At 46.7% G+C, this 27831-nt stretch overlaps 1 protein-coding gene across 4 annotated transcripts in view; it reads left to right on the top strand.

Annotated features, from left to right (window-relative positions):
* AGTR1 (angiotensin II receptor type 1) overlaps positions 1 to 27831 on the top strand; it is a 262557-nt gene that overhangs the window by 169649 nt on the left and 65077 nt on the right. For 3 of the 4 annotated variants that reach the window (XM_040428039.1, XM_040428037.1, XM_040428038.1), the window contains one exon: positions 19616 to 20769. The exons of the other annotated variant lie outside the window; for it this stretch is intronic. In XM_040428039.1, coding sequence (XP_040283973.1) covers positions 19656 to 20738 — 1083 coding nt within the window. In that variant the 5' untranslated portion in view covers positions 19616 to 19655 and the 3' untranslated portion in view covers positions 20739 to 20769. Of the gene's footprint in view, positions 1 to 19615; positions 20770 to 27831 lie in introns of those variants that run through there. 4 annotated transcript variants of the gene reach the window in all.

Raw genomic sequence — 27831 nt, 5'->3', positions numbered from 1 at the left:
ACTTTCTCCAGACTTTTAGTCAGGAATTGGACTTGCTCAGTAAGGGCCACAAACGGCGTCAGGAATTGGGGCTAGAGTTGCCTGACTGACGACAGGTAAAGGTTTCACAGGGGTGACCGGCTGTGTTGCTGGCACTACAGCGGATCTAACAGGTTCTGTTGGTGGACTCTTGCCCAGTATACTGATTGCTAACTCTTTAAAGTCTAAGAAGGCAGCACTTGGATGCTGGGCGGCTAACATTCTTAGTTGGCTCTTTAAATTGTCTGTATTGACACCTTCAATAAATTGCTCTTTCAGGGGTTTGTGCTGATTCTCTGCCTCACGTGGGTCTACTTGAACAACAGCTCTAAGGGCTTCCTGCAAAGATAATGCAAAGTCTCTGAGTGAATCACCCGATTGCTGTTTCTTGCTGGGACCGGCTGCGGCTGCCGCAGGAGGTCCGCGGAGGTCAGACTGCACGTTATCTTCTTGTACAGACATACTGACAATAAGTAGATTACAGTTAGGTAAATCGGATGCAATTTGCGAAAATTTTCCGCGGCGTTGTGATTCAAAGAAGGAGAAAAAGAATACCGAGATGGTAGCCGCACATCTAAAATATATCAAATTTATTTAAAGCAACAGACACAACAAAAATGGATTAAAATAATTGGATACAACAAATCAGGGCCATGTGAACCATGTATGTACACATGCCACCCTGACTCCCCACAAAGTCATAAACATGCCCCCACATCAATAAAAATATAGCAATATAAAGTGCATGAAATCCATCAACAATGAAAAAAGAGCTGAAATACTTATCATAGAGGTAGCATAGTGGGGGTATGTGTGGTGGTCAGGAAAGAAGCCCAACGCGTATCGCCAGACTTGCTGGCTTCTGCAGCATTGCTATGGGCGACCGCTATTTTGCGGTGTATGGCCCTTTAAATACTTGATACCGGCTGAATACAATACTCAGGCAGCGCTTACTTGAGCTTCTGGTAGCGCTCCTGGCTAGCGGTGCTTCTTTAAGCTTAGTGGGGCAAATCGGAGTACTCACAGACTGTGTGCTCTATTTGGGGAACGGCAGGTTAGCTCGTCTGTGTGAGATCTCGCGATACTTTGGGATACACGCGCGCCACACTCTCCTCCCGTGCGTGGCGTTTCCCTTTGATGTGGCCACAGGCAGAGAAGGCGGCACTGCGTTTGCATACAGGGTCTGGCCTCTCAGAAACAACACAGTAAAGGTAGGATGGGCTTGACCAGACAATTTTGCATAAATGGGCGGCACTAAATTTTCCCGCTCTTCAGGGGGTGTCGCTAACTTGTCCACAGTGATGGCACAGTATTTTTTTCAAACAAGAACTCCGGCGGCCATCTTAAGTGCATATAAACAGTCTATTCACTGACAGCAAGCCCTTTTAGTGACACACAAATGTCTGTTTTTCTCACTTTTAAAACTGCGATTTTTATGCTGGGGACTAGTATAGCACTTCCATACACTTTCCAAGCAATTTAAACAGTTCTGTAGCCCAAAAACAGCGCACAATAAGCAAAAGTCTCTCAATAAAGCAAAGGGGCTTATTCACATGCGACAGTCTCTCAAATATGGCGCAAGGGTTAATATCCTGTTTGTGACGCCAATAAAAGATATGCAGCCAGCCAGTAGCGCAGGGGCAACACGTAAGGTGCACGGTGGACGGATGAGGGGCCAAATAATAACACAGTTCATCAGTTTACTCACGGTTAGCAAAAAGCCTCCCTGGGCTGGCAGCACAGTGTTGAGTTGGACAGCACGAAATCCTCCGGGGCACGCTCTGTGGTAGGAAGCATCAGCCAAGATGGTGGTTGAGGTGCCCTTGATGTTAGGGGTGCTTAGGGCGCTTGTTGCGGCTGAGTCCCTTGATGTTTTTTGTCGTGAAGCCAGTACCGTTAATGGTGGTACAACCAATAGTGGTAATAATAAGGTAGACAGTGGTAAGATACAACTCACAACTTTTACTGATGTTGACTTTGGCTGCAGCAGTAAAAAATACAGTCTCTTGTTGGTATTAGAGTTAATCTGTAAATCTACTGTTTTTAGGCTTTCTTGGCTGGATTTAGGCTTAGCCGGAAATTTCTGTATCAGTGTAATTTGGTGAGGTTGCCGGAGGCTATGGTATCCTTCACCTGAATATCCAAAGGTCTTTAATGCCTGGTTGGTGGCTTTTATCCTTTGGCTGTGAATCCTTTCCTTTCTTTGTCCCTTTCTGGACTAAACTTTAACTGAGTAGAAGTGCTAGATCTGCACTCTCTCAAACTCAGCAGAGTAACTTGAGATCAATGAACCATTCTGTCTAATCTCCACACTGATCTCAACTGACTAACTAGGCCTGACCTAGGTATATATAGAACCTAAGTTTTATCCCCATCTAGTGGTGGGATGTATAAATTACACCAGACCAGCCTATGAACAGTGATACAACAGGTATTGCAGTGGAAAATAACAGACAATATAAAAATGCAGTTTAAAGTTATTTTGCAGTGCCCACGTGTTCCGGCGTGGGACGCTGCATAAGGGTCAAATAAATGATGATGTCAGGCAATCCAAAAAGGCCAAATAGTGGTCCAGTCATGAAGTAGGGAGGGTGGGAACAGCATTAGAAGTCCATAGAGTGGCCATATGACATAGTGGTGTGGTGAAAGCAGCATGAGGAGACCACAGAGTGGCCCAATGACAGAGTCTGTAGGTGGCGGTAGCATCAGGAGGCCGCAGAGTGGCCAAATCATAGAGTTTGTAGGTGGCGGCAGCATCAAGAGACCGCAGAGTGGCATAATTACATAGTGTAGAGGTGTCAGCAGCATGAAGAGACCACAGAGTAGAAAGGTGACATAGTGTGAAGGTGTCAGCAGCATGAGGAGACCACAGAGTGGCAAGGTGACATAGTGGTGAGATGGAAGCAGCAGGAGGAGACCATAGAGTGGCCAAATCACAGAGTCTGTAGGTGGTGGCAGCATCAGAAGGCCGCAGAGTGGCACAATGACTGAGTGTGGAGGTGGGGGCAGCATCAGGAGGCAACAGAGTGGCAAGGTGACATAGTGTGGTGGTGTCAGCAGCATGAGGAGCCCACAGAGTGGTAATGCGACATAGTGTGGAGGTGTCAGCATATTTACCAGCATCTGTTCCAGCACATGAAGCAGTTGAATGACATTGTTCATCCTGTAGTCCTGGCGACTGACAAATAACGTAGCCTCCTCAAAGGGCCTGAGCAAACGGCAGGTGTCATGCATGAGCTGCACTGGCTGACATCAAAATTGCACAGGGGAGTACTCCTGTCCACTTGGATCATCAGGAAATCATTGATGGCCTTTCTCTGTTCGTACAGTTGGTCCAACATATGGAGGGTGGAATTCCAATGGGTGAAAATATCAGACTACGTTGGGGGATGCCGTTCTGCCGCTGCAGCTCAAGGAGGGTGTGCTTTGCAGTGTACGAGTGGCTGAAGGGCATCAAAAGTTTATTGGCCATTTTTAGGATGTCTTGCAGATGGGTGGAAGACTTTAGGAACCACTTGACAATCAGATTGAACAGCCCTCCTTGGCTCAGCCCTCCTTGATGCAGCACCGACACCATGTTCTTCCCGATGTCGGTCACTATGGAGAAAGCCAGGATTCAATTTCTTGCTGAAGGACATGGAGCAGTTCCTCCCCTGTGTGACTCTGTTCACCCAGGAAAACGAGGTGCAGAACAGCATGACACTGCCATGTCCTGCACATGTGGTATGCTGGAGGGGCACTGTGAATTGTCCCTGCAGTGGAGGCTGAGGACATGGTGGAGGATGAGAAGGCAGAGACGGACATTTTTTCTGGACCAACAGCGTGGGAACGTGGAGGCGGAATCGGCCAAGTTGCTGGTGTGGCTGTGCAGATACCACATTCACCCAGTGGGCCATAAATGACATGTGTTTTCCCTGACCTTAGTTATAACTCCACAGGTCGGCACTGCAGTGCACTTTGGCAGACACCAACAGGCTCAAGGACTGGCCCACCTTCTGTTCTTCCTGTGTGTGCAGGGCTGGTACTGCCTTTTTGGCAAAGAAATAACGGCTTGGGACTCTCCAACTCGGCTCGGCACAAGCCATCAGTTCTGTGAAATGTGCAGATTCGCCACTTGGAAAGAGAGGGACTGCAGCACCAGCAACTTTGACAGGAGCACATTCAGCTTCTGAGCCATTGGATGAGTGCACGCATACTGTTTTCTTTTGGCAACCGCTTCAGTGATTGATTGCTCATGGATTGCGTGACAAGGAGTAGGAGGAGCAGACAGCTTCCTTCAGCTGAGGTCATGGAGCCTTGACTGCCAGAAACCTGGTGAGTGCCAGTGGGTGATGCAGCGGTTGCTGTGGCAGGATTGACCACCACATCAGAGCCACGGTTCTCCGAGGACACTATGGCGACGCTGCATATGTTGACACCCTGGCCACGCTTCACCCTCTGCCCACAGATTCTACATACTGCCACGTTTTAACTCCTACGGTGGCTTAAAAAAAAAACTGCCACACCGCCAAGTAGGTGATTTTACCCCCAACACTACGCACTGACTGATTGGTAACGCCGCTGCCTCCTTCAGCCCGTGCACCACTACTTCCCGGACAGATAGGCTCCCACAAAGCGGGTAGTCTAACCCGGGCGCGTTTGGCGTCCTGACCTCCCACTGCTGCCACCCTGCTGCCTCCTGGCTACGCTAGCGACTTGCTGGATACACTGCTGGCTCACAGGCAAGCTGCCACCCTCTTCTCCTGATGATGATGAAGCCCCTTCGTCAGCCGGCTCCCAAGTGCGATCAGCTACATCATCATCATCGAGTAGTATCTGCACGTCACTGATGTCCTCCTCAACCGTCTCTGGGTCAGGAGCCTGACCACTCTCAACACCAGTTCCCACGCCACTCTCCTCATCACTACTTGCCCGCATAGCGGAGTAAGCAGCGGACGTCTCCTCCACATCTTGGCTGGGCAGTAGTTGCTAACTGTGCTCTAGTAGCTCTTCCTTGCTGAAAAGTGGAGCAGAGACTACAGCATATAATACTGAGGGAATAGAAAAGGACAGAGTCAGGTTGAGGACAGGTGAGGGCACAGGGTCTGCTCCCAGGTCATGCTAACTAATGGTTGTGTCTGACGAACTCACTGACTCTTGGCTGGGGGTGTCTGATGTCACTTGCGACTAAGTCGAAGATCGAGTCAACCATTCAAGAATCGCTGGGTTGCTGGTCACGACATGACTGCTAGCTGACACTGGGAACTAAGGCCTCTCCAAGTGACCTTTACTCTGCTGCGACCTCTGCCTGCGCCAGAAACATTTAGGCCTCTGCCACTCCCCTGGGCAGGGCCTGGCACTTCTGTTCCTGACATACTGTTAGATCAAATAACCAAATGTTAGATCAAATATTTTTTATTTCGCCACTAATAAACAGCAAACAGGGCTTTAGAATATATCACTGCACAGCTTAACGGCAAATAGGCCCAAATTCTTTTCTATTTTTACTCAAAAGGCTTTTCAACAGATAAGTGCAACGATGAAAGGTTAATATATATTTGTATTTCGCCAGTAATAATCAGAAAACTGGGCTGTAAAATATCTCACTAGAGATGTCCCGAATAGTTCACCGGCGAACATAGCTTGTTCGCGTTCGCCGCGGCGGGCGAACATATGTGATGTTCGGTCCGCCCCCTATACATCATCATTGAGTAAACTTTGACCCTGTACGTCCCAGTCAGCAGACACATTCCAGCCAATCAGCAGCAGACCCTCCCTCCCAGACCCTCCCACCTCCTGGACAGCATCCATTTTAGATTCATTCGGAAGCTGCATTCTTAGTGAGAGGAGGGATAGTGTAGCTGCTGCTGATTTAATAGGGAAATCGATAGCTAGGCAAGTGTATTCAGTGTCCACTGCAGTCCTGAAGGACTCATCTGATCTCTGCTGTAAGGACAGAACCCCAAAAAGCCCTTTTTAGGGCTAGAACATCAGTCTGCTTTTTTTTTTTTTTTTCCTGTGTAATCAAATTGCAGTTGCCTGCCTGCCAGCGTGTGTGTCAGGCTCACAGCCCTGCAAGTGCATAGTGTCACCAGCGCAACTCATATCTGGTGTCACGTTCGATTACATTTAAAGAAAAACAACAATTTTGACTGAATAAATAGCAGTCAGTTACACACGTGTTTGTGTGTTTAAGGCCTAGTGCAGTGCATAGTGTCACTTCGGCGCCATTTATATCTGGTGTCACATTCGATTCCATTTAAATAAAAAAAAACTATTTTGGCTGAATAAATAGCAGTCAGTTACACACGTGTTTGTGTGTTTAAGGCCCAGTGCAGTGCATAGTGTCACTTCAGCGCAACTCATATCTTGTGTCACAGTAGCTTGCACACATAGTACAACTTAACTAATCTAAAAAAAATGACAGGCAGAGGCAGGCCACCCCGCAGGGGCTGTCGTGGTCGTGGTGCTGTGATTCCTTTTGGCCCTAGACTAATGCCCAGTGTTCAGAGGCCACGTACCCTGAACTCGACATAGTTGACTGGCTAACACAGGACACCCAATCTTCTACAGCTTCCACTCGGAACCTTGACGCACCATCCTCCTCCAGCTCAGCTTTGGGCACCTCTCAAGTTACCACTCGCCCGCCTGCCACCACCACCAACACTACGACAGCCGCTTCACTTGATCTGTCAGAGGAGTTATTTACACATCAGTTGGAAGAAATGAGTGATGCGCAACCATTATTGCCAGAGGATGTAGATAACAGGGATATGTCTCAGTCAGGCAGCATTACACACATGGACGTACGGTGTGATGATGATGATGATGTTGTACCCGCTGCTGCTTCCTTTGCTGAGTTGTCAGATACAAGTGAAGCGGTTGATGATGACGATGTGTCCGTGGATGTCACGTGGGTGCCCGCTCGAAGAGAAGAAGAACAGGGGGAAAGTTCTGATGGGGAGACAGAGAGGAGGAGGAGACGAGTTGGAAGCAGGGGGAGGTCGTCGCAAGGAGCTAGTGGCACAGTCAGACAGCATGCATCGGCACCCGGGGTCAGCCAGACAGCACGCCAATCAACGCATGCTGTTGCCACCACCAGAATGCCGTAATTGCAGAGCTCAGCAGTGTGGCATTTTTTTTGTGTGTCTGCCTCTGACAACAGCGATGCCATTTGCAACCTGTGCCAAAAGAAACTGAGTCGTGGGAAGTCCAACACCCACCTAGGTACAACTGCTTTACGAAGGCACATAATCGCACATCACAAACACCTATGGGATCAACACATGAGTACAAGCAGCACACAAACTCAAAGCCGCCATCCTCCTCCTGGTCCAGCATCTTCAGCCACATCAACCACTGCTGTCCTCCTTGCCCCCTCTCAACCATCCGCCACTCCGTCTCTTGCCTTGAGCAGTTCCTGCTCATCTGCCCACAGTCAGGTGTCTGTCAAGGACATGTTTGAGCGTAAGAAGCCAATGTCACAAAGTCACCCCCTTGCCCGGCGTCTGACAGCTGGCTTGTCTCAACTCTTAGCCCGCCAGCTTTTACCATACAAGCTGGTGGAGTCCGAGGCGTTCCAGGGGGACGTAAGAGGGATTAAACCGATAAGAATAGAACAACATAACACACCACAACTATCTGGCGGCACATTAGATTGCACGCGCAGTGCCCCAAATTTGAAGTAGGAGGACCGACCAAGCATATTTTTCCATCTCCCCGTTCCTAAAATCGATGCCATATACACGTCCCCTGATAGGGGACGTAACAGGGATTAAACTGAAAGGAATAGTACTACTTAACACACCTTATAATAACGCAGAGAGAGGCAACGCAGAGAGAGGAGTCTGAAGAAGAGGAGTCAGAGGAGGAAGGTGGCTTTGAGGAGGTGGAAGACCAACCACAGCAGGCGTCCCAGGGGGCTTGTTGTCACCTTTTGGGGACCCTTGGTGTTGTACGTGGCTGGGTGGAGGAAGAGACCTTCAATGACATCAGTGAGGACAAGGAACGGGACATGGCTAGCTTGGTATCCAACCTTGTGCAAATGGGGAGTTTGCGGTTGTGCAAATGGACTGTTTGCGGTGCCTTAAACAGGGAGTTTGGTCTGTCACTGTGAAGCGGACGTAACCGTTACACTACCTGATCGATACAACATCATACATGATGTTTTAAAGCACGTTATTCCAAACAATTTAGAAATGTTAGGTGATTTATGCCCTTTATGGATTAAAACCCGATTCTGCGTCAACTACGTAATTTTCCATGGGAGTTTTGCCATGGATCCCCCTCCGGCATGCCACAGTCCAGGTGTTAGTCCCCTTGAAACAACTTTTCCATCACTATTGTGGCCAGAAAGAGTCCCTGTGGGTTTTAAAATTCGCCTGCCCATTGAAGTCAATCGCGGATCGCCCGTTCGCGAACATTTGCGAAAATTCGCGTTCGCCGTTCGCAAATGGAAAATGTTATGTTCGCGACATCTCTATATCTCACTGCACCGCAGAATGGCAATTAGGCCCTAATTCTTTTCTATTTTTGCACAAAAGGCTTTTCAACAAATAAGTGCAACACAGGACGGCGAATATATTTGTATTTCGCCAGTAAGACACAGCAAACTGGGTTGTAAAATATCTCACTGCACCACTGAACAGCAATAAGGCCCTACTTTTTTTCTATTTTTACACAAAAGGCTTTTTAACAGATAAGTACAACCATGAACGACAAATATATTTGTATTTCGCCAGTAATACACGGCAAACTGGACTGTAAAATATCTCACTGCACCACTGAACGGCAATTAGGCCCAAATTTTTTTCTATTTTTACACAAAAGGCTTTTCAGCAGATAAGTGCAATGATGAAAGGCGAATATATTTGTATTTCACCAGTAATACACGGCAAACTGGGCTGTAAAATATCTCACTGCACCGCTGAATGGCAATTAGGCCCTACTTTTTTTCAATTTTTACACAAAAGGCTTTTCGACAGATAAGTACAACCATGAACAGCAAATATATTTGTATTTTGCCGTAATACATGGCAAACTGGACTGTAAAATATCTCACTGCATCGCTGAACGGCAATTAGGCCCTAATTTTTTTCTATTTCAACACAAAAGGCTTTTCAACAGATAAGTGCAAAAATGAAAGGCGAATATATTAGTATTTCGCCAGTAATACATGGAAAACTGTGCTGTAAAATATCTCACTGCACCGCTGAACGGCAATTAGACCCTAATTATTTTTTTCTAGTCTTACACAAAAGGCTTTTCAGCAGATTAATGCAACGACAAAAGACGAATATATTTGTATTTTGCCAGTAATACACGGCAAACTGGGCTGTACAATGTCTCACTGCACCGCTGAACGGCAGTTAGGTCCTAATCGTTTTCTATTTTTACAGAAAAGGCTTTTCAGCAGATACGTGCAATGATGAACGGTGAATATATTTGTACACTGCTCAAAAAAATAAAGGGAGCACAAAAATAACACATCCTAGATCTGAATTAATTAAATATTCTTCTGAAATACTTTGTTCTTTACATAGTTGAATGTGCTGACAACAAAATCACACAAAAATAAAAAAATGGAAATCAAATTTTCAACCCATGGAGGTCTGGATTTGGAGTCACCCTCAAAAGTAAAGTGGAAAAACACACTACAGGCTGATCCAACTTTGATGTAATGTCCTTAAAACAAGTCAAAATGAGACTCAGTAGTGTGTGTGACCTCCACGTGCCTGTATGACCTCCCTACAACGCCTGTGCATGCTCCTGATGAGGTGGCGGACGGTCTCCTGAGGGATCTCCTCCCAGACCTGGACTAAAGCATCTGCCAACTCCTGGACAGTCTGTGGTGCAACGTGACGTTGGTGGATAGAGCGAGACATGATGTCCCAGATGTGCTCAATTGGATTCAGGTCTGGGGAACAGACGGGCCAGTCCATAGCATCAATGCCTTTGTCTTGCAGGAACTGCTGACACACTCCAGCCACATGAGGTCTAGCATTGTCTTGCATTAGGAGGAACCCAGGGCCAACAGCACCAGCATATGGTCTCACAAGGGGTCTGAGGATCTCATCTCGGTACCTAATAGCAGTCAGGCTACCTCTGGCGAGCACAAGGAGGGCTGTGCGGCCCTCCAAAGAAATGCCACCCCACACCATTACTGACCCAATGCCAAACCGGTCATGCTGGAGGATGTTAGAGGCAGCAGAACGTTCTCCACGGCGTCTCAAGACTCTGTCACGTCTGTCACATGTGCTCAGTGTGAACCTGCTTTCATCTGTGAAGAGCACAGGGCGCCAGTGGCGAATTTGCCAATCTTGGTGTTCTCTGGCAAATGCCAAACATCCTGCACGGTGTTGGGCTGTAAGCACAACCCCCACCTGTGGACGTCTGGCCCTCATATCACCCTCATGGAGTCTGTTTCTGAGCAGACACATGCACATTTCTGGCCTGCTGGAGGTCCTTTTGCAGGGCTCTGGCAGTGCTCCTCCTGTTCCTCCTTGCACAAAGGCGGAGGTAGCGGTCCTGCTGCTGGGTTGTTGCCCTCCTACGGCCTCCTCCACGTCTCCCGATGTACTGGCCTGTCTCCTGGTAGCGCCTCCATGCTCTGGACACTACGCTGACAGACACAGCAAACCTTCTTGCCACAGCTCGCATTGATGTGCCATCCTGGATAGGCTGCACTACCTGAGCCACTTGTGTGGGTTGTAGACTCCGTCTCATGGTACCACTAGAGTGAAAGCACCGCCAGCATTCAAAAGTGACCAAAACATCAGGCAGGAAGCATAGGAACTGAGAAGTGGTCTGTGATCACCACCTGCAGAACCACTCATTTATTGGGGGTGTCTTGCTAATTGCCTATAATTTCCACCTATTGTCTATCCCATTTGCACAACAGCATGTGAAATTGATTGTCACTCAGTGTTGCTTCCTAAGTGGACAGTTTGATTTCACAGAAGTGTGATTGACTTGGAGTTACATTGTGTTGTTTAAGTGTTCCCTTTATTTTTTTGAGCAGTGTATATCGCCACTAATACACAGCTAACTGGGCTGTAAAATATCTCACTGCACCGCAGAGCAGCAAAGATATTTTTCCTTATTCTACTAATACACGGGAAAAAGGACTTTAAAACATATAACTGCACCGCTGAGCGTCAAATATATTTTATTTTTGCCACTAATACACTTTCACCACACAACGGCTGATAAGTTATTTTTTTCCCACTAATACAAGCCAAAAATGCTTTAGAACATATAACTGCACCGCACAAGGGCAAATAAAGTGTAGAAATATTTTCTTGTAATAAACCCTGTTAATGCCTGTATCAAATAGCACTTGCACCCTAATAAGAACGGTTTGCTGGAATTACAGAGCTGTATAATGGTAATTTGGGTCCCCAGTCAGTGCAGCAAGGTGTAATAGGATTGTTCCTATTACCCAGGTTGTCACCTCCCTGACTGAACCCTGTTCAACAGAAATGCAGTAATATGATTATTCCCTATCCTTTTCCTACACCTTAAATAATCTTTCCCTGCACTTGTAAATCGTTTTTTGTTTTTTAGCACAATGACTAGAGTTGACCGAACACCTGGATGTTCGGGTTCGAGAAGTTCGGCCGAACTTCCCGGAAATGTGCGGGTTCGGGATCCGAACCCGACCCGAACTGCGTCCCGAACCCCATTGAAGTCAATGGGGACCCGAACTTTTCGGCACTAAAAAGGCTGTAAAACAGCCCAGGAAAGGGCTAGAGGGCTGCAAAAGGCAGCAAAATGTAGTTAAATCCCCTGCAAACAAATGTGGATAGGAAAATTAATAAAAATAAAAATAAAATAAATAAAAATTAACCAATATCAATTGGAGAGAGGTCCCATAGCAGAGAATCAGGCTTCATTTCAGCAGAGAATCAGTCTTCATGTCATAGCAGAGAATCAGGCTTCACGTCAGCCAAAACTGGAACAGTCCATTGTCATATATTTAGGCCCCGGCACCCAGACAGAGGAGAGAGGTCCCATAACAGAGATTCAGGCTTCATGTCAGCAGAGAATCAGTCTTCATGTCATAGCAGAGAATTAGGCTTCACGTCAGCCAAAACTGGAACAGTCCATTGTCATATATTTAGGCCCCGGCACCCAGACAGAGGAGAGAGGTCCCATAACAGAGATTCAGGCTTCATGTCAGCAGAGAATCAGTCTTCATGTCATAGCAGAGAATCAGGCTTCACGTCAGCCAAAACTGGAACAGTCCATTGTCATATATTTAGCACCCGGCACCCAGACAGAGGAGAGAGGTCCCATAACAGAGATTCAGGCTTCATGTCAGCAGAGAATCAGTCTTCATGTCATAGCAGAGAATCAGGCTTCACGTCAGCCAAAACTGGAACAGTCCATTGTCATATATTTAGGCCCCGGCACCCAGACAGAGGAGAGAGGTCCCATAACAGAGATTCAGGCTTCATGTCAGCAGAGAATCAGTCTTCATGTCATAGCAGAGAATCAGGCTTCACGTCAGTCAAAACTGGAACAGTCCATTGTCAGATATTTTGGCCCCGGCACCCAGACAGAGGAGAGAGGTCCCATAGCAGAGATTCAGGCTTCATGTTATAGCAGAGAATCATGCTTCACGTCACCCAACACTGGAACAGGCCACTGTCAGATATTTTTAGGCCCCGGCACCCAGACAGAGGAGAGGTTCATTCAACTTTGGGTTGTCCCGCAATATAATGGTAAAATGAAAATAAAAATAGGATTGAATGAGGAGGTGCGCTGGAGTACAATAATATATGGTTAAGGGGAGGTAGTTAATGTCTAATCTGCACAAGGGATGGACAGGTCCTGTGGGATCCATGCCTGGTTCATTTTTATGAACGTCAGCTTGTCCACATTGGCTGTAGACAGGCGGCTGCGTTTGTCTGTAATGACGCCCCCTGCCGTGCTGAATGGACGTTCAGACAAAATGCTGGCCGCCGGGCAGGCCAGCACCTCCAAGGCATAAAGGGCTAGCTCTGGCCACGTGGACAATTTGGAGACCCAGAAGTTGAATGGGGCCGAACCATCAGTCAGTACGTGGAGGGGTGTGCACACGTACTGTTCCACTATGTTAGTGAAATGTTGCCTCCTGCTAACACGTTCCGTATCAGGTGGTGGTGCAGTTAGCTGTGGCGTGTTGACAAAACTTTTCCACATCTCTGCCATGCTAACCCTGCCCTCAGAAGAGCTGGCCGTGACACAGCTGCGTTGGCGACCTCTTGCACCTCCTCTGCCTTCGCCTTGGGCTTCCACTTGTTCCCCTGTGACATTTGGGAATGCTCTTAGTAGCGCGTCTACCAATGTGCGCTTGTACTCGCGCATCTTCCTATCACGCTCCAGTGCAGGAAGTAAGGTGGGCACATTGTCTTTGTACCATGGATCCAGCAGGGTGGCAACCCAGTAGTCCGCACACGTTAAAATGTGGGCAACTCTGCTGTCGTTGCGCAGGCACTGCAGCATGTAGTCGCTCATGTGTGCCAGGCTGCCCAGAGGTAAGGACAAGCTGTCCTCTGTGGGAGGCTTATCGTCATCATCCTGCGTTTCCCCCCAGCCACGCACCAGTGATGGGCCCGAGCTGCGTTGGGTGCCACCCCGCTGTGAACATGCTTCATCCTCATCCTCCTCCACCTCCTCCTCATCCTCGTCCTCCTCGTCCTCCAGTAGTGGGCCCTGGCTGGCCACATTTGTACCTGGCCTCTGCTGTTGCAAAAAAACTCCCTCTGAGTCACTTCTAAGAGACTGGCCTGAAAGTGCTAAAAATGACCCCTCTTCCTCCTCCTCCTGGACCACCTCCTCTTCCATCATCGCCCTAAGTGTTTTCTCAAGGAGACATAGAAGTGGTATTGTAACGCTGATAACGGCGTCATCGCCACTGGCCATGTTGGTGGAGTACTCGAAACAGCGCAACAGGGCACACAGGTCTCGCATGGAGGCCCAGTCATTGGTGGTGAAGTGGTGCTGTTCCGCAGTGCGACTGACCCGTGCGTGCTGCAGCTGAAACTCCACTATGGCCTGCTGCTGCTCGCACAGTCTGTCCAGCATGTGCAAGGTGGAGTTCCACCTGGTGGGCACGTCGCATATGAGGCGGTGAGCGGGAAGGCCGAAGTTACGCTGTAGCGCAGACAGGCGAGCAGCGGCAGGATGTGAACGCCGGAAGCGCACAGACGGCCCGCACTTTATGCAGCAGCTCTGACATGTCGGGGTAGTTGTGAATTAACTTCTGCACCACCAAATTCAGCACATGCGCCAGGCAAGGGATGTGCGTTAAACCGGCTAGTCCCAGAGCTGCAACGAGATTTCGCCCATTATCGCACACCACCAGGCCAGGCTTGAGGCTCACCGGCAGCAACCACTCGTCGGTCTGTTGTTCTATACCCCGCCACAACTCCTGTGCGGTGTGGGGCCTGTCCCCCAAACATATGAGTTTCAGAATGGCCTGCTGACGTTTACCCCGGGCTGTGCTGAAGTTGGTGGTGAAGGTGTGTGGCTGACTGGATGAGCAGGTGGAAGAAGAGGAGGAGGAAGCCGAGTAGGAGGAGGAGGCAACAGGAGGCAAAGAATGTTGCCCTGCGATCCTTGGCGGCGGAAGGACGTGCGCCAAACAGCTCTCCGCCTGGGGCCCAGCCGCCACTACATTTACCCAGTGTGCAGTTAGGGAGATATAGCATCCCTGGCTGTGCTTACTGGACCACGTATCTGTGGTTAGGTGGACCTTGCCACAGATGGCGTTGCGCAGTGCACACTTGATTTTATCGGATACTTGGTTGTGCAGGGAAGGCACGGCTCTCTTGGAGAAGTAGTGACGGCTGGGAACAATATACTGTGGGACAGCAAGCGACATGAGCTGTTTGAAGCTGTTTGTGTCCACCAGCCTGAATGACAGCATTTCATAGGCCAGTAGTTTAGAAATGCTGGCATTCAGGGCCAGTGATCGAGGGTGGCTAGGTGGGAATTTACACTTTCTCTTAAATGTTTGTGAGATGGAGAGCTGAACGCTGCCGTGTGACATGGTTGAGATGCTTGATGACGGAGGTGGTGGTGTTGGTGGTACATCCCCTGTTTGCTGGGCGGCAGGTGCCAACGTTCCTCCAGAGGCGGAGGAAGAGGCCGAGGCGGCAGCAGCAGAAGAGGTAGCAGGGGGAGCCTGCGTGAGTTCCTTGTTTTTAAGGTGTTTACTCCACTGCAGTTCATGCTTTGCATGCAGGTGCCTGGTCATGCAGGCTGTGCTAAGGTTCAGAACGTTAATGCCTCACTTCAGGCTCTGATGGCACAGCGTGCAAACCACTCGGGTCTTGTCGTCAGCACATTGTTTGAAGACGTGCCATGCCAGGGAACTCCTCGAAGCTGCCTTTGGGGTGCTCGGTCCCAGATGGCGGCGGTCAGTAGCAGGCGGAGTCTCTTGGCGGCGGGTGTTCTGCTTTTGCCCACTGCTCCCTCTTTTGCTACGCTGTTGGCTCGGTCTCACCACTGCCTCTTCCTCCGAACTGTGAAAGTCAGTGGCACGACCTTCATTCCATGTGGGGTCTAGGACCTCATCGTCCCCTGCATCGTCTTCCACCCAGTCTTCCTCCCTGACCTCCTGTTCAGTCTGCACACTGCAGAAAGACGCAGCAGTTGGCACCTGTGTTTCGTCATCATCAGAGACGTGCTGAGGTGGTATTCCCATGTCCTCATCATCAGGAAACATAAGTGGTTGTGCGTCAGTGCATTCTATGTCTTCCACCGCTGGGGAAGGGCTAGCTGGATGCCCTTGGGAAACCCTGGCAGCAGAGTCTTCAAACAGCATAAGAGACTGCTGCATAACTTGAGGCTCAGACAGTTTCCCTGATATGCATGGGGGTGATGTGACAGATTGATGGGCTTGGTTTTCAGGCGCCATCTGTGCGCTTTCTGCAGAAAACTGGGTGGGAGATAATGTGAACGTGCTGGATCCACTGTTGGCCACCCAATTGACTAATGCCTGTACCTGCTCAGGCCTTACCATCCTTAGAACGGCATTGGGCCCCACCAAATATCGCTGTAAATTCTGGCGGCTACTGGGACCTGAGGTAGTTGGTTCACTACGACATGTGGCTGTGGCAGAACGACCACGTCCTCTCCCAGCACCAGAGGGTCCACTAACACCACCACGACCATGTCCGCGTCCCTTACTAGATGTTTTCCTCAATTTTACTGTTCACCACAATAAGAAAAAAAAAATTTGGCCCAATGTATTGAATTCAAATTCAGGCCTTTTTTTACAGACACCTAACACTATCTGGCTATCTATTTAGGTACCGTATTACACTAATACAGGCACAGCAGTAACGACAGATTTAGCTGAATATAAATTGTAGGCCTAGTATTTAGGCCCTGGATGACAGGTATACGTTTACGGACAGAATTAGACTTGGAAATGCACGGTAGCGTGTGAAGTTATTGAGAATGACCCTATCCGCACCTTCAATCTAATATACCCTTTTATGGATAGATTTAAAGTAGGCCTGATACAGAAGAAACCACTGATTTAGGGAATTGCTAAGTTGGGAATTGTATTTCAACCCAGAACAAAAACTGTGCTTTGGCAGACACTAAATGAATTGACCAGCCTCCGCAATAAACACAGATTTAGCTGAATATAAATTTTAGGCCTATTATTTAGGCGCTGGATGACAGGTATACGTTTACGGACAGAATAAGACTTGGAAATGCACGGTAGCGTGTGAAGTTATTGAGGATGACCCTATCCGCACCTTCAATCTAATATACCCTTTTATATATATATTCAAAGTAGGCCTGATACAGCAGAAACCACTGATTTAGGGAATTGCTAAGTTGGGAATTGTATTTCAACCCAGAACAAAAACTGTGCTTTGGCGGACACTAAATGAATTGACCAGCCTCAGCAATAAACACAGATTTAGCTGAATATAAATTTTAGTCCTATTATTTAGGCACTGGGTGACAGGTATACGTTTACGGACAGAATTAAACTTGGAAATGCACGGTAGCGTGTGAAGTTATTGAGGATGACACTATCCGCACCTTCAATCTAATATACCCTTTTATGGATCGATTTAAACTTGGCCTGATACAGCAGAAACCACACGATTTAGGGAATTGCTAAGTTGGGAATTGTATTTCAACGCAGAACAAAAACTGTGCTTTGGCGGACACTAAATGAATTGACCAGCCTCAGCAATAAACACAGATTTAGCTGAATATAAATTTTAGGCCTATTATTTAGACGCTGGGTGACAGTTATACGTTTACGGACAGAATTAAACTTGGAAATGCACGGTAGCGTGTGAAGTTATTGAGGATGACACTATCCGCACCTTAAATCTAATATACCCTTTTATGGATCGATTTAAACTTGGCCTGATACAGCAGAAACCACTGATTTAGGGAATTGCTAACTTGGGAATTGTATTTCAACCCAGAACAAAAATATATCCTTTGCCAGACAGCAGACAGTATTACAATTGATTTAGGGTACTGCTATTTTGGCAATTGTATTTCACCCCTCAATAAAATAGCAAGCACAGCCAAGCCCCTGATGTAGGATATAGCAAAAAAATAACCACACTATTGATGGTTAAATGGACTTGGTGGCAGCTTGTGCTGGCGCACCACAAGCCACAAAATGGCCGCCGATCACCCAAGAAAAAAGTGACATAAAAATGCTCTGGGCAGCCTAAAAACAGTGAGCAATTAAATAGCAGCAGTTCAATGATCCACAGCTGTAGATCGATCACTGAATTAAGTGTTTTTGCTGAGTTAATCACTGCCTAATCTCGCCATAACAGCAGCTGCAACCTCTCCCTACACTGATCAGAGCAGAGTAACGTGCGGCGCTACGTGACTCCAGCTTAAATAGAGGCTGGGTCACATGCTGCACTGGCCAATCACAGCCATGCCAATAGTAGGCATGGCTGTGATGGCCTCTTGGGGCAAGTAGTATGACGCTTGTTGATTGGCTGCTTTGCAGCCTTTCAAAAAGCGCCAAGAAAGCGACGAACACCGAACCCGAACCCAGACTTTTACGAAAATGTTCGTGTTCGGGTCCGTGTCACGGACACCCCAAAATTCGGTACGAACCCGAACTATACAGTTCGGGTTCGCTCATCCCTAACAATGACGTTTTTTTTCTAGCACCTGCAGACACGTCTCTCCCTGCACTAAGTACGCTGGTGAATGGCAGAATATAAGATGGCTGCCGTATTTATAGGGCTGTTACTGTACATCACAGGGCTGGCTGGCTGCTGATTGGCTGCATGCATGTCAGTATGGGTGATCCCGCCTTCCCAGAGTTCCTTTCTCCATGTCCTCACACGTGCAGAAGCCATTTTAGGAAAAATGTGATTCGTTACCACGAAGCGCGAGGAAATTCACATTCGGTGCAAATAGAATTGTTCCTGAAATTTGTAACAAATTCCATTTCGTCAGCTTCGATTCGCTCATCTCTAATGATAACCCTAACTTTCTATTACAAATTATTGCATTGTATCTAAGATGATGGTCACACAAGTAAATGCTTTTAACCCGTAGAGGACCCGCGGCATACATGTACGGCAAAGATGTCTGTGACTTAAAGAGGACCTTTCACCGATTCTTACCCTATGAACTAACTATACAGATATGTAGAGCGGCGCCCGGGGATCTCACTGCACTTACTATTATCCCCGGGCGCCGCTCCGTTCTCCTGCTATGCCCTCCGGTATCTCCGCTCACTAAGTTATAGTAGGCGGAGATACCAGTCCCTAAGTTATGGTAGGCGGAGTCTGCCCTAGCGCTGGCCAATTGCAGCGCAGAGCTCACAGCCTGGGAGGTTATTTTCTCCCAGGCTGTGAGCTCTGCAATGCGATTGGCCAGCGCTAGGGCAGACTCCGCCTACCATAACTTAGGGAACGGAGATACCAGAGGGCATAGCAGGAGAACGGAGCGGCGCCCGGGGATAATAGTAAGTGCAGAGAGATCCCCGGGCGCCGCTCTACATGTCTGTATACTTAGTTCATAGGGTAAGAATCGGTGAAAGGTCCTCTTTAAGGACCAGCGCCGTACATGGAAGGAGCTGTGATCGGGCGGGTGCAGGAGCTGCGCCCGTCCTATCCGCGGCAGGGGTCCAGCAGTCACTGATAGCCGGACCCCTGCTGCATACGCCGGCATCGGTGAAAACACTGATACCGGCGCATTAACCCTTCATGTGCCGCTGTCCACGCTGACCATGGCAGTGCGCTGTCCATGCGGGGATCGGAGCTGCCATGGGGTCCCTGCACTGCTGTGACAGGGACCCGATGGCATGGAAGGAGGCCTGATGCCTTCCTTAAGCATCGTGGCTGCCTTCCGTGACAGCCTGTGAGATCCAGCCCCGTGGATCTCACAGGCAGGCAGGCTGTAAGTGTATTACACTGGTAATACACTTACAGCCAATGCTTTAGAATACAGAAGTATTGTAACACATTGCAAAGGGAATTGCAAAAAATGGCCTGGTCCTTAAGATGAAATATGCCAGGGTCCTGAAGGGGTTAAATATATAGTAATAGCACCATCTAATTCAGCTATATACAAACACAAAGTAATTAAGTTCTTATGTGTACTTATTTTTCAGGTTTAAGAGGAGAGAGGCAAGCCGTCATACACATCTCCAGATGCAGAACATGTCTACATATCACGTGGAAGTTGATTGCTCCACAGCGGGAAGGCACAATTACATATTTATTGCTGTTCCAATAATCTACAGCACAATATTTATTATAGGAGTCTTTGGGAACAGTCTTGTTGTTATTGTGATTTACTGTTATATGAAGATGAAGACAGTGGCCAGCATTTTTTTAATGAATTTAGCTATTGCTGATTTATGTTTTGTGATCACGCTACCATTATGGGCAGCATACACCGCCATGCATTATAACTGGCCTTTCGGCAACTTCTTGTGCAAGCTGTCTGCAGCAGCAATCACTTTAAATTTATATACCTCTGTATTTTTACTTACATGCCTCAGCATTGACCGCTATATAGCCATTGTCCATCCAATGATATCTCGTATTCGACGAACAATAATGGTTGCTAAGATGATTTGTATCTCTATATGGGTTATTGCATGTCTCGCAAGCCTACCTACTTTTATCTATCGTACAACAGTACCCCTCAAGAATAACATAACAGTGTGTGCTTTCTACTATTCATCCAACTCTTCTCGAACTGCTTTGATCGGGATGAACATAACAAAGAATGTTCTTGGTTTCTTTATTCCCTTTTTGATCATTTTAACAAGCTACACATTAATTGGCAAGACACTGAAGACCACCTTCCATGGTCAGAGAGGCAGGACCAGGAATGACGATATCTTTAAGATGATTGTGGCCATTGTTCTGGTTTTCTTCTTCTGTTGGCTCCCACATCAAGTTTTTACTCTGTTTGATATTTTAATTCAGATGGAAATAATAGACAACTGTCATTTTGAAGACATTGTAGACACAGGGATGCCTATTACCATTTGTATTGCCTACTTTAACAGTTGTTTGAACCCTTTCTTGTATGGGTTTTTTGGAAAGAATTTTAGGATACACTTCCTGCAACTTCTGAAAAACATACCACCAAAACTTAGAAAACATTCAAGTCTGAACACAAAGATGAGTACGCTTTCATATCGTCCATCTGATAATCACAGTGGCTCCTTAAAAAACTCAATACATTTAAGTGAACATGAATTCCACACTGGAAATACCTAGAATGGTGATCTCCACAATTAAAGGATTAAGAGTCCAGTTGACCACTGAGCTTTTGTCTCGATTGATGACAACTCCTGTCCAGTATCAAAAGTCTACTACAAGTAAAACATCAAATCACTGCAAAACTTCTCCTGTATTAAGAGACTGTATAGTTTAGTGTATTGGAGCGTATGGAGTGGAAAATAATTCTATACACTATGAACAATAGCAATACATCACAATCAAGCTAAAATAAAATATGTGAATCAATTATTGAATGAATGATCGTTAGTGAGTGACTATACCTCATTTTCTGCAAATAACAACATACATCCAAGTAGAAGAAGTGGATCAGAATTCACTTTTTGATGCTAATAAATCTTCACCTTATTGCCATAAGCAGCATGGTACATATAGATAGTAAAAAAGAAAGGGATGGAAATGAGCTCTTAACAAGCTCTTCCTCTCTGCCTTCATCTCCACTGCATACTGCCATGGTGTGTCTGGGTCATCTGCCTCATCTTCCACATTACCCTGTAGCTTCTCCGGCTGCTACTCCTTTTCGGTCACCTGTGTAGAAAAACCACCCATTTCTCTACACATTGCTTGTCCTCAAATTTTCTCCTCCTCCTGCTCTTCCTCCTCCTCTAGTTCAAGTTGTCGGTCACCATATTTCCGATTTTGAGTTGTCGAGGAGAAAGCCAGGATTCGATTTCTTGATGAAGGATGCGGAGCAGTTCCTCCCCTGCTTGACTCGGTTCGCCCAAGAAAACAAGATGCATAACAGCGTATCACAGACGTGCCCTGCACATGTGGTATGCTGGTGGAGCACTGTGAATTGTTCCTACAGTGGAGGCTGAGGACACAGTGGAGGATGAGGAGGCAGAGGCGAACATTGTCGCAGGACCAGCGGCTTGAGAACGTGAAGGCGGAAGCGGCGTCACCTGGCTAAGTTGCTGGTGTGGCTGGACAGTAACCACATTCACCCAGTGGGCCATAAAGGACATATATTGTCCTTGACCGTAGTTACAGCTCCACACGTCGGCACTCCCGTGCACTTTGGCAGACACCAACAGGCTTAAGGACTGGCCCACCTTCTGTTCTACATATGTGTGCAGGGCTGGTACTGCCTTTTTGGCAAAGAAATGATGGCTTGGGACTCTCCACCTCGGCTCGGCACAAGCCCTCAGTTCTCTGAAAGGTGCAGAGTCCACCACTTGGAAAGGGAGGGACTGCAGCACCAGCCACTTGGCCAGGAGCACGTTCAGCTTCTGCGCCATTGGATGAGTGCACGCATACTGTTGTTTCTTAGCAATCGTTTTTGTGATTTATTGCTGACAGAATGACTGACGAGGAGTAGGAGGAGCAGGAGCATCATAACCAGCAGATGATGGAAAGGACAGACAGCTCCCTTCGGCTGAGGTGGTGGAGCCTTGACTGCATGAAATTGGGTGCATGCCACTGGGTGATGCAGCAGTTGCTGCAACAGGCTGGACCATCACATCGAAGCCACAGTTCTCCCAGGCCACTTTATGGTGATGCTGCATGTTTTGATGCAGGGCCATGGTGCCACATTGGCACCCTGGCCGCGCTTCACCTTCTCCCCACAAATTCAGCAAATGGCCATGTTCACCTCCTACAGCGGCCTAACAAAAAATTGCCACACTGCCAACTATGGCAATTTTCCCCCAACATTACGTGCTGACTGCCTGCTACCGCTGGCTCCGTGAACTCCTGCACCTCTATTTTCCGGGCTGGTAGGCTCCTACGAAGCGGGTGGTCTACCCCGGGCACGTTTGGCTCCCGACCTTCCACTGCTGCCATCCTGCTTACTCACAGCCACGCTACCACCCTGCTGGCTCATGCACAGGCTGCCAACCTATTCCCCTGATGATGACGATGATGCCCCTTCTTCACCCGGCTCTCAAGTGTGATCGGCTACATCATCATCATCCGCTACTGTCTGCACGTCACTGTTATCCCCCTCAATGGTCTCAGGGCCAGGAGCCTGACCGCTCGCAACACCTGCTCCCATGCGACTCTCATCATCACTACTTGCTTGCCTACCAGAAGAAGCAGCGGATGTATCCTCCAGATCTTGGCTGGGCAGTAGCCTCTTGCTGACTGTCCTCTAGTAGCTCATCCTCGCTGAAAAGTGGAGCTGAGCCTACGGCATATAATGCTTCTCGCGCTGAGGGAACTGAAAATGACATAGGAAGGTTCAGGACAGGTGGGGGCACAGGGCCTACTCCTGGGCCGTGACAACTAAGCGTCATGTCAGAGGAACCCACCGACTTTTGGCTGGGGGTGTCTGATGTCATTTGCGACGAAGTCGAAGACCGAGTCAACCATTCAAGCACTGCTGGGTTGCTTGTCAATACACGACCGCTAGATGACACTAGAAGCTCAGGCCTCTCGCTGCGACCACTTCTTCTGCTGCCTTTGAAGGGTCTGTCACCTGTCTGTCTGACATACTGTATAATAAAAGAATTAAATTAAAATTAAAATCATACCCCCAAAAAAGGCTGTAGTACAATGTAAATTCACTGCAGAACAGCAATTAAGACGTATTCTTTTTCCTATTACTACTCCCCAACAAATGAAATATAACAGTCACAATTCACTAAAGAACGGCTAATGGGACATCCATATATTTCCTTTTAATACACCACGTAAATGGCTGTAGTACAATGTAACTTCACCCCTGAACAGCAATTAAGACATATATTTTTTTTTTCTGATTAATAAACTCCCCCCCCCAAAAAAATTTATAATCACAATTCACTGCAGAAGGGATAATAGGAAGTAGGTTTAATTCCCTTCAATACTGTAAATGGCTGTAGTACAATCTTTCCTAGCACTTTACCTAGCGCCTGGTGACGTCACTCCCTGCACTAAGCACACTGGAAAATGGCTAAATACAAGATGGCTGAGTCTATTTATAGAGCTGTGACATCAAAGGGGCTGGCTGGCTACTGATTGGCTGTAATCATGTCATTGTGCATGATCCGTAGTTCCCAGAGTTCTTTGCTCCATGTCCTAACACGTGCAGCAGCCATTTTAGGAAAAAATGTGATTCGTTACCATGAAGCGTGAGGAAATTCAGCTTTGGTGCAAATCGAATTTTTCCTGAAATCTGGATCGAATTCCACTTCGTCAACTTTGATTCATTCATCTCTAGTCACAGTGCTTTGAAATTACATTATCACCGGGGGGTTTGCACGCTATCCACACAGCTAATTGACCCTAAGTCTAGTGGGGTGAATTTTTCCCCACTAAAGGAGTTGCTGTTGTAACACAAGCAGAAGCAACGGACCTTCCCCACTGTTATACGCTGGCAACTGAGTCTAGAGGTGGAGGATACATTTTCCCACCTGAGGAGTGCCAGAGTGTAATTTTATGGTGATAGGCAGGTGTACAGGTTCCGTAATCACTTAGATGGACCAATGTGTCCTAATGATATATCACTCTATCCCTCCTAATGATATCACCCTATTTTTAAACTAGATATTTTGAATAAAGTGTTTTTGTTTTCATTGTAGCTTTTCCCTAGGCAGTGATTTCTAAATAAAATATAAATCTAGGTATAATATCTGTAATAAAACCACAAAACATAACTAAGTCAGTTGTAAGCCCCAGATGTCTGCAACCTTCAATTGTAGTAACTTATTGACTCCCAAAAAAAAAAAATATTCACTGAATTATAAACAGATTACAGTAAAACAGAACTCTATGGCCTAACCCCGGCCTAAGATTAGCCTCAAGATCAGACTCCTATCTTTGGATATACTGTATGTACACTACAAATATAAACTTAAATTCATATGACGTAAGCTGGGCCAGAGGTGTCGGCACAAGTGCAGCCAAGTTGTTAAAATTGAGTAATTTTTCAATGAAAATGACCATCTGCTCATTAATTTTAAAATAAAATTATTTTTTATTTTTTTCTTATTCAAGAATGACTTTCTAAGGGATTGTGAATAATAATCCATAAAACAGTAACAGCTATATACAGAATATCCTATTATATACTGCGCTGGGGTCCTAGGTTCGAATCCGACCAAGGACAAAATCAGCATGGAGTTTGTATCTTCTCCCCATGGTTATGTTGGTTTCCTCCGGGTGCTTTGGTTTTCTCCCACACTCCAAAGACATACTGATAGGGAACTTAGATAGTGAGCCCCATTGGGACAGTTTGATGCTAATGTCTGTAAAGCACTGCTATAGTCGCTTTGTGAAATTTGGTGAAGCAGCCAAATCAAATTTTTCATCACTAAATATATATATATATATATACAGTACAGACCAAAAGTTTGGACACACCTTCTCATTCAAAGAGTTTTCTTTATTTTTATGACTATGAAAATTGTAGATTCACACTGAAGGCATCAAAACTATGAATTAACACATGTGGAATTATATACATAACAAACAAGTGTGAAACAACTGCAAATATGTCATATTCTAGGTTCTTCAAAGTAGCCACCTTTTGCTTTGATTACTGCTTTGCACACTCTTGGCATTCTCTTGATGAGCTTCAAGAGGTAGTACCCTGAAATGGTTTTCACTTCACAGGTGTGCCCTGTCAGGTTTAATAAGTGGAATTTCTTGCCTTATAAATGGGGTTGGGACCATCAGTGGCGTTGAGGAGACGTCAGGTGGATACACAGCTGATAGTCCTACTGAATAGACTGTTAGAATTTGTATTATGGCAAGAAAAAAGCAGCTAAGTAAAGAAAAACGAGTGGCCATCATTACTTTAAGAAATGAAGGTCAGTCAGTCAGCCGAAAAATTGGGAAAACTTTGAAAGTAAGGGCTATTTGACCATGAAGGAGAGTGATGGGGTGCTGCGCCAGATGACCTTGCCTCCACAGTCACCGGACCTGAACCCAATCGAGATGGTTTGGGGTGAGCTGGACCGCAGAGTGAAGGCAAAAGGGCCAACAAGTGCTAAGCATCTCTGGGAACTCCTTCAAGACTGTTGGAAGACAATTTCAGGGGACTACCTCTTGAAGCTCATCAAGAGAATGCCAAGAGTGTGCAAAGCAGTAATCAAAGCAAAAGGTGGCTACTTTGAAGAACCTAGAATATGACATATTTTCAGTTGTTTCACACTTGTTTGTTATGTATATAATTCCACATGTGTTAATTCATAGTTTTGATGCCTTCATAGTCATGAAAATAAAGAAAACTCTTTGAATGAGAAGGTGTGTCCAAACTTTTGGTCTGTACTGTATATATATATATATATATATATATATATATATACAGTATATAATAGTATATTCTGTATATGGCTGTTATTCCACAAACAAATGGATGAGGTAAGTATGTTTTTTTTCCAACCATTTCAGGAAAATTCGATTTGTTACCATAAAGCGAGAGGAAACTAGGCTTTGTGACAATTTTCAATTCATTTGTTTTTTGATTCGCTCAACACTTGTTTAAACCTATAACTCCCCAGTTGTTGCAAAACTGTAACTTTCAGAAAGCCTTGAGACTGGCAGACTGCAGTATTGTTGTAGTTCTTTTATGGAATGTATTTAGGTTATATAGAAAGTAAATAGCTGTACATATTGTGATTAATGTTTCTTTGTTGCATGGAAACTATAATTATCAATGTGGCAAATATTCCTTGAGTCAGCTACTGACACACAAGATGCATTTTAAAGCTAGCTTTAGGCTAGGACTACACAGTGATCTTGGCCATGATACCCATCTCGCAACCGAATATTGCACTTTCACTATGCTACATCACAGCATAGTGGATGTGAATGGAGTCATATTTTGATTCATGGGTTTCTACAACAGTGACACTATGGTTGAAGAGATTCATCCCGGTCAGGCAGCCGCAACCATGACACAACAGTTAAGCAAATCCAACCCTGTTGGCTTTTTTGGAATGGTATTGTCATGGTAGCAGCAACCCGAAAAAATGAGACTCCATTCCCTTTCCCTCTGAGTTTATATTGCTGTCGCGGTGGGGAGTGGGGGAAACCCCCCACCGTACAATGTAAAATGGATAAGGGTAGCAGCTAGACCAGGCTGCCAAGAAAAGGGAGCTGGTCACCTCCTATAGCATCCCTAACTCTGGCCCTGTTCTCCTAACTGTATGAGCCGACCCTTAAGTTAGGAGGGCCCATACACTGGAAACCTCAGAACCATGAAATCCCTGAATATCCCTGAGGTTAGGAGAGAGGGACAAGAGTCAACCAGGTTCATCCAAGACACGGATGATCCAGAGTCTCCACAGGCCTAGTTGCAGGGAAAAGTGTACGACTGAATACAGCAACAGAGTTGGCAGGTAAGAACACCAGAAACACACTTACTGTCACGACCTTTGGTTTGCGATGTGACACTGTTGCCACATATGTGGTTGCCCGCGGCAACGTGTTGCTACAGTGTCACAGCGCAAACCAAAGGCCGTGACACCTGCCGCAGCCACCATGACTGCCCACACACCAAATAGGACACCGTACAAACAACACCACTTACCAGAATCCAGCACACCTGATACTGCACTGCATCCAGACTTATGGTTCACCCCTCCGGGAAACCAACCCCCTTCCAGAGGGACAAAACACACAGGGAAACGTCTTGTATACATGCAGGGACAAACACCAACAACATCCCAGACATGTAACAACAAACAAGTCGTACAACAAACCCTAAACATAAACCCACACAAACAACCCACACAAACATACAACAAGAAAGGGGAAAATTACACGGAGGGTACATAAGGGAGGACAATTTATTTTCCATAAGGTGGCCCTCAAGGACTTGGCAGAAACACCCAGGCAAGGAGCAAAGCTCCAACACCAAGCAAGGCTGTAGTACAACCGCACTCAGCCAGCAAGCCACAGGTATGTATCAAGCCCGCGGTCTGCATGGCAACTGCGTCACGGTCAAACACCAATATGACCGTGACAATTGCATAGTGAAACTGCAATCTTCTGGTAGCTTGATGGGTGTTATGGACAAGACCACTTCATAGCCATAGCCTTATGGGGAGGATGTGGTTTGTTAGTGACAGTTTCTCCATATCGAATGGTAAAATGTCATTTTACAAAGGTGCGCTAAATGTGGTCAGAACAGTCAGTATACTAGAGA

The sequence above is a fragment of the Bufo bufo genome, chromosome 4 (genome assembly GCF_905171765.1).
Source record: "Bufo bufo chromosome 4, aBufBuf1.1, whole genome shotgun sequence".
In the NCBI taxonomy this organism is placed as follows: domain Eukaryota; kingdom Metazoa; phylum Chordata; class Amphibia; order Anura; family Bufonidae; genus Bufo; species Bufo bufo.
Note: the sequence above shows the minus strand (reverse complement) of the source record. Positions and strands in the feature narration are given on the sequence as shown.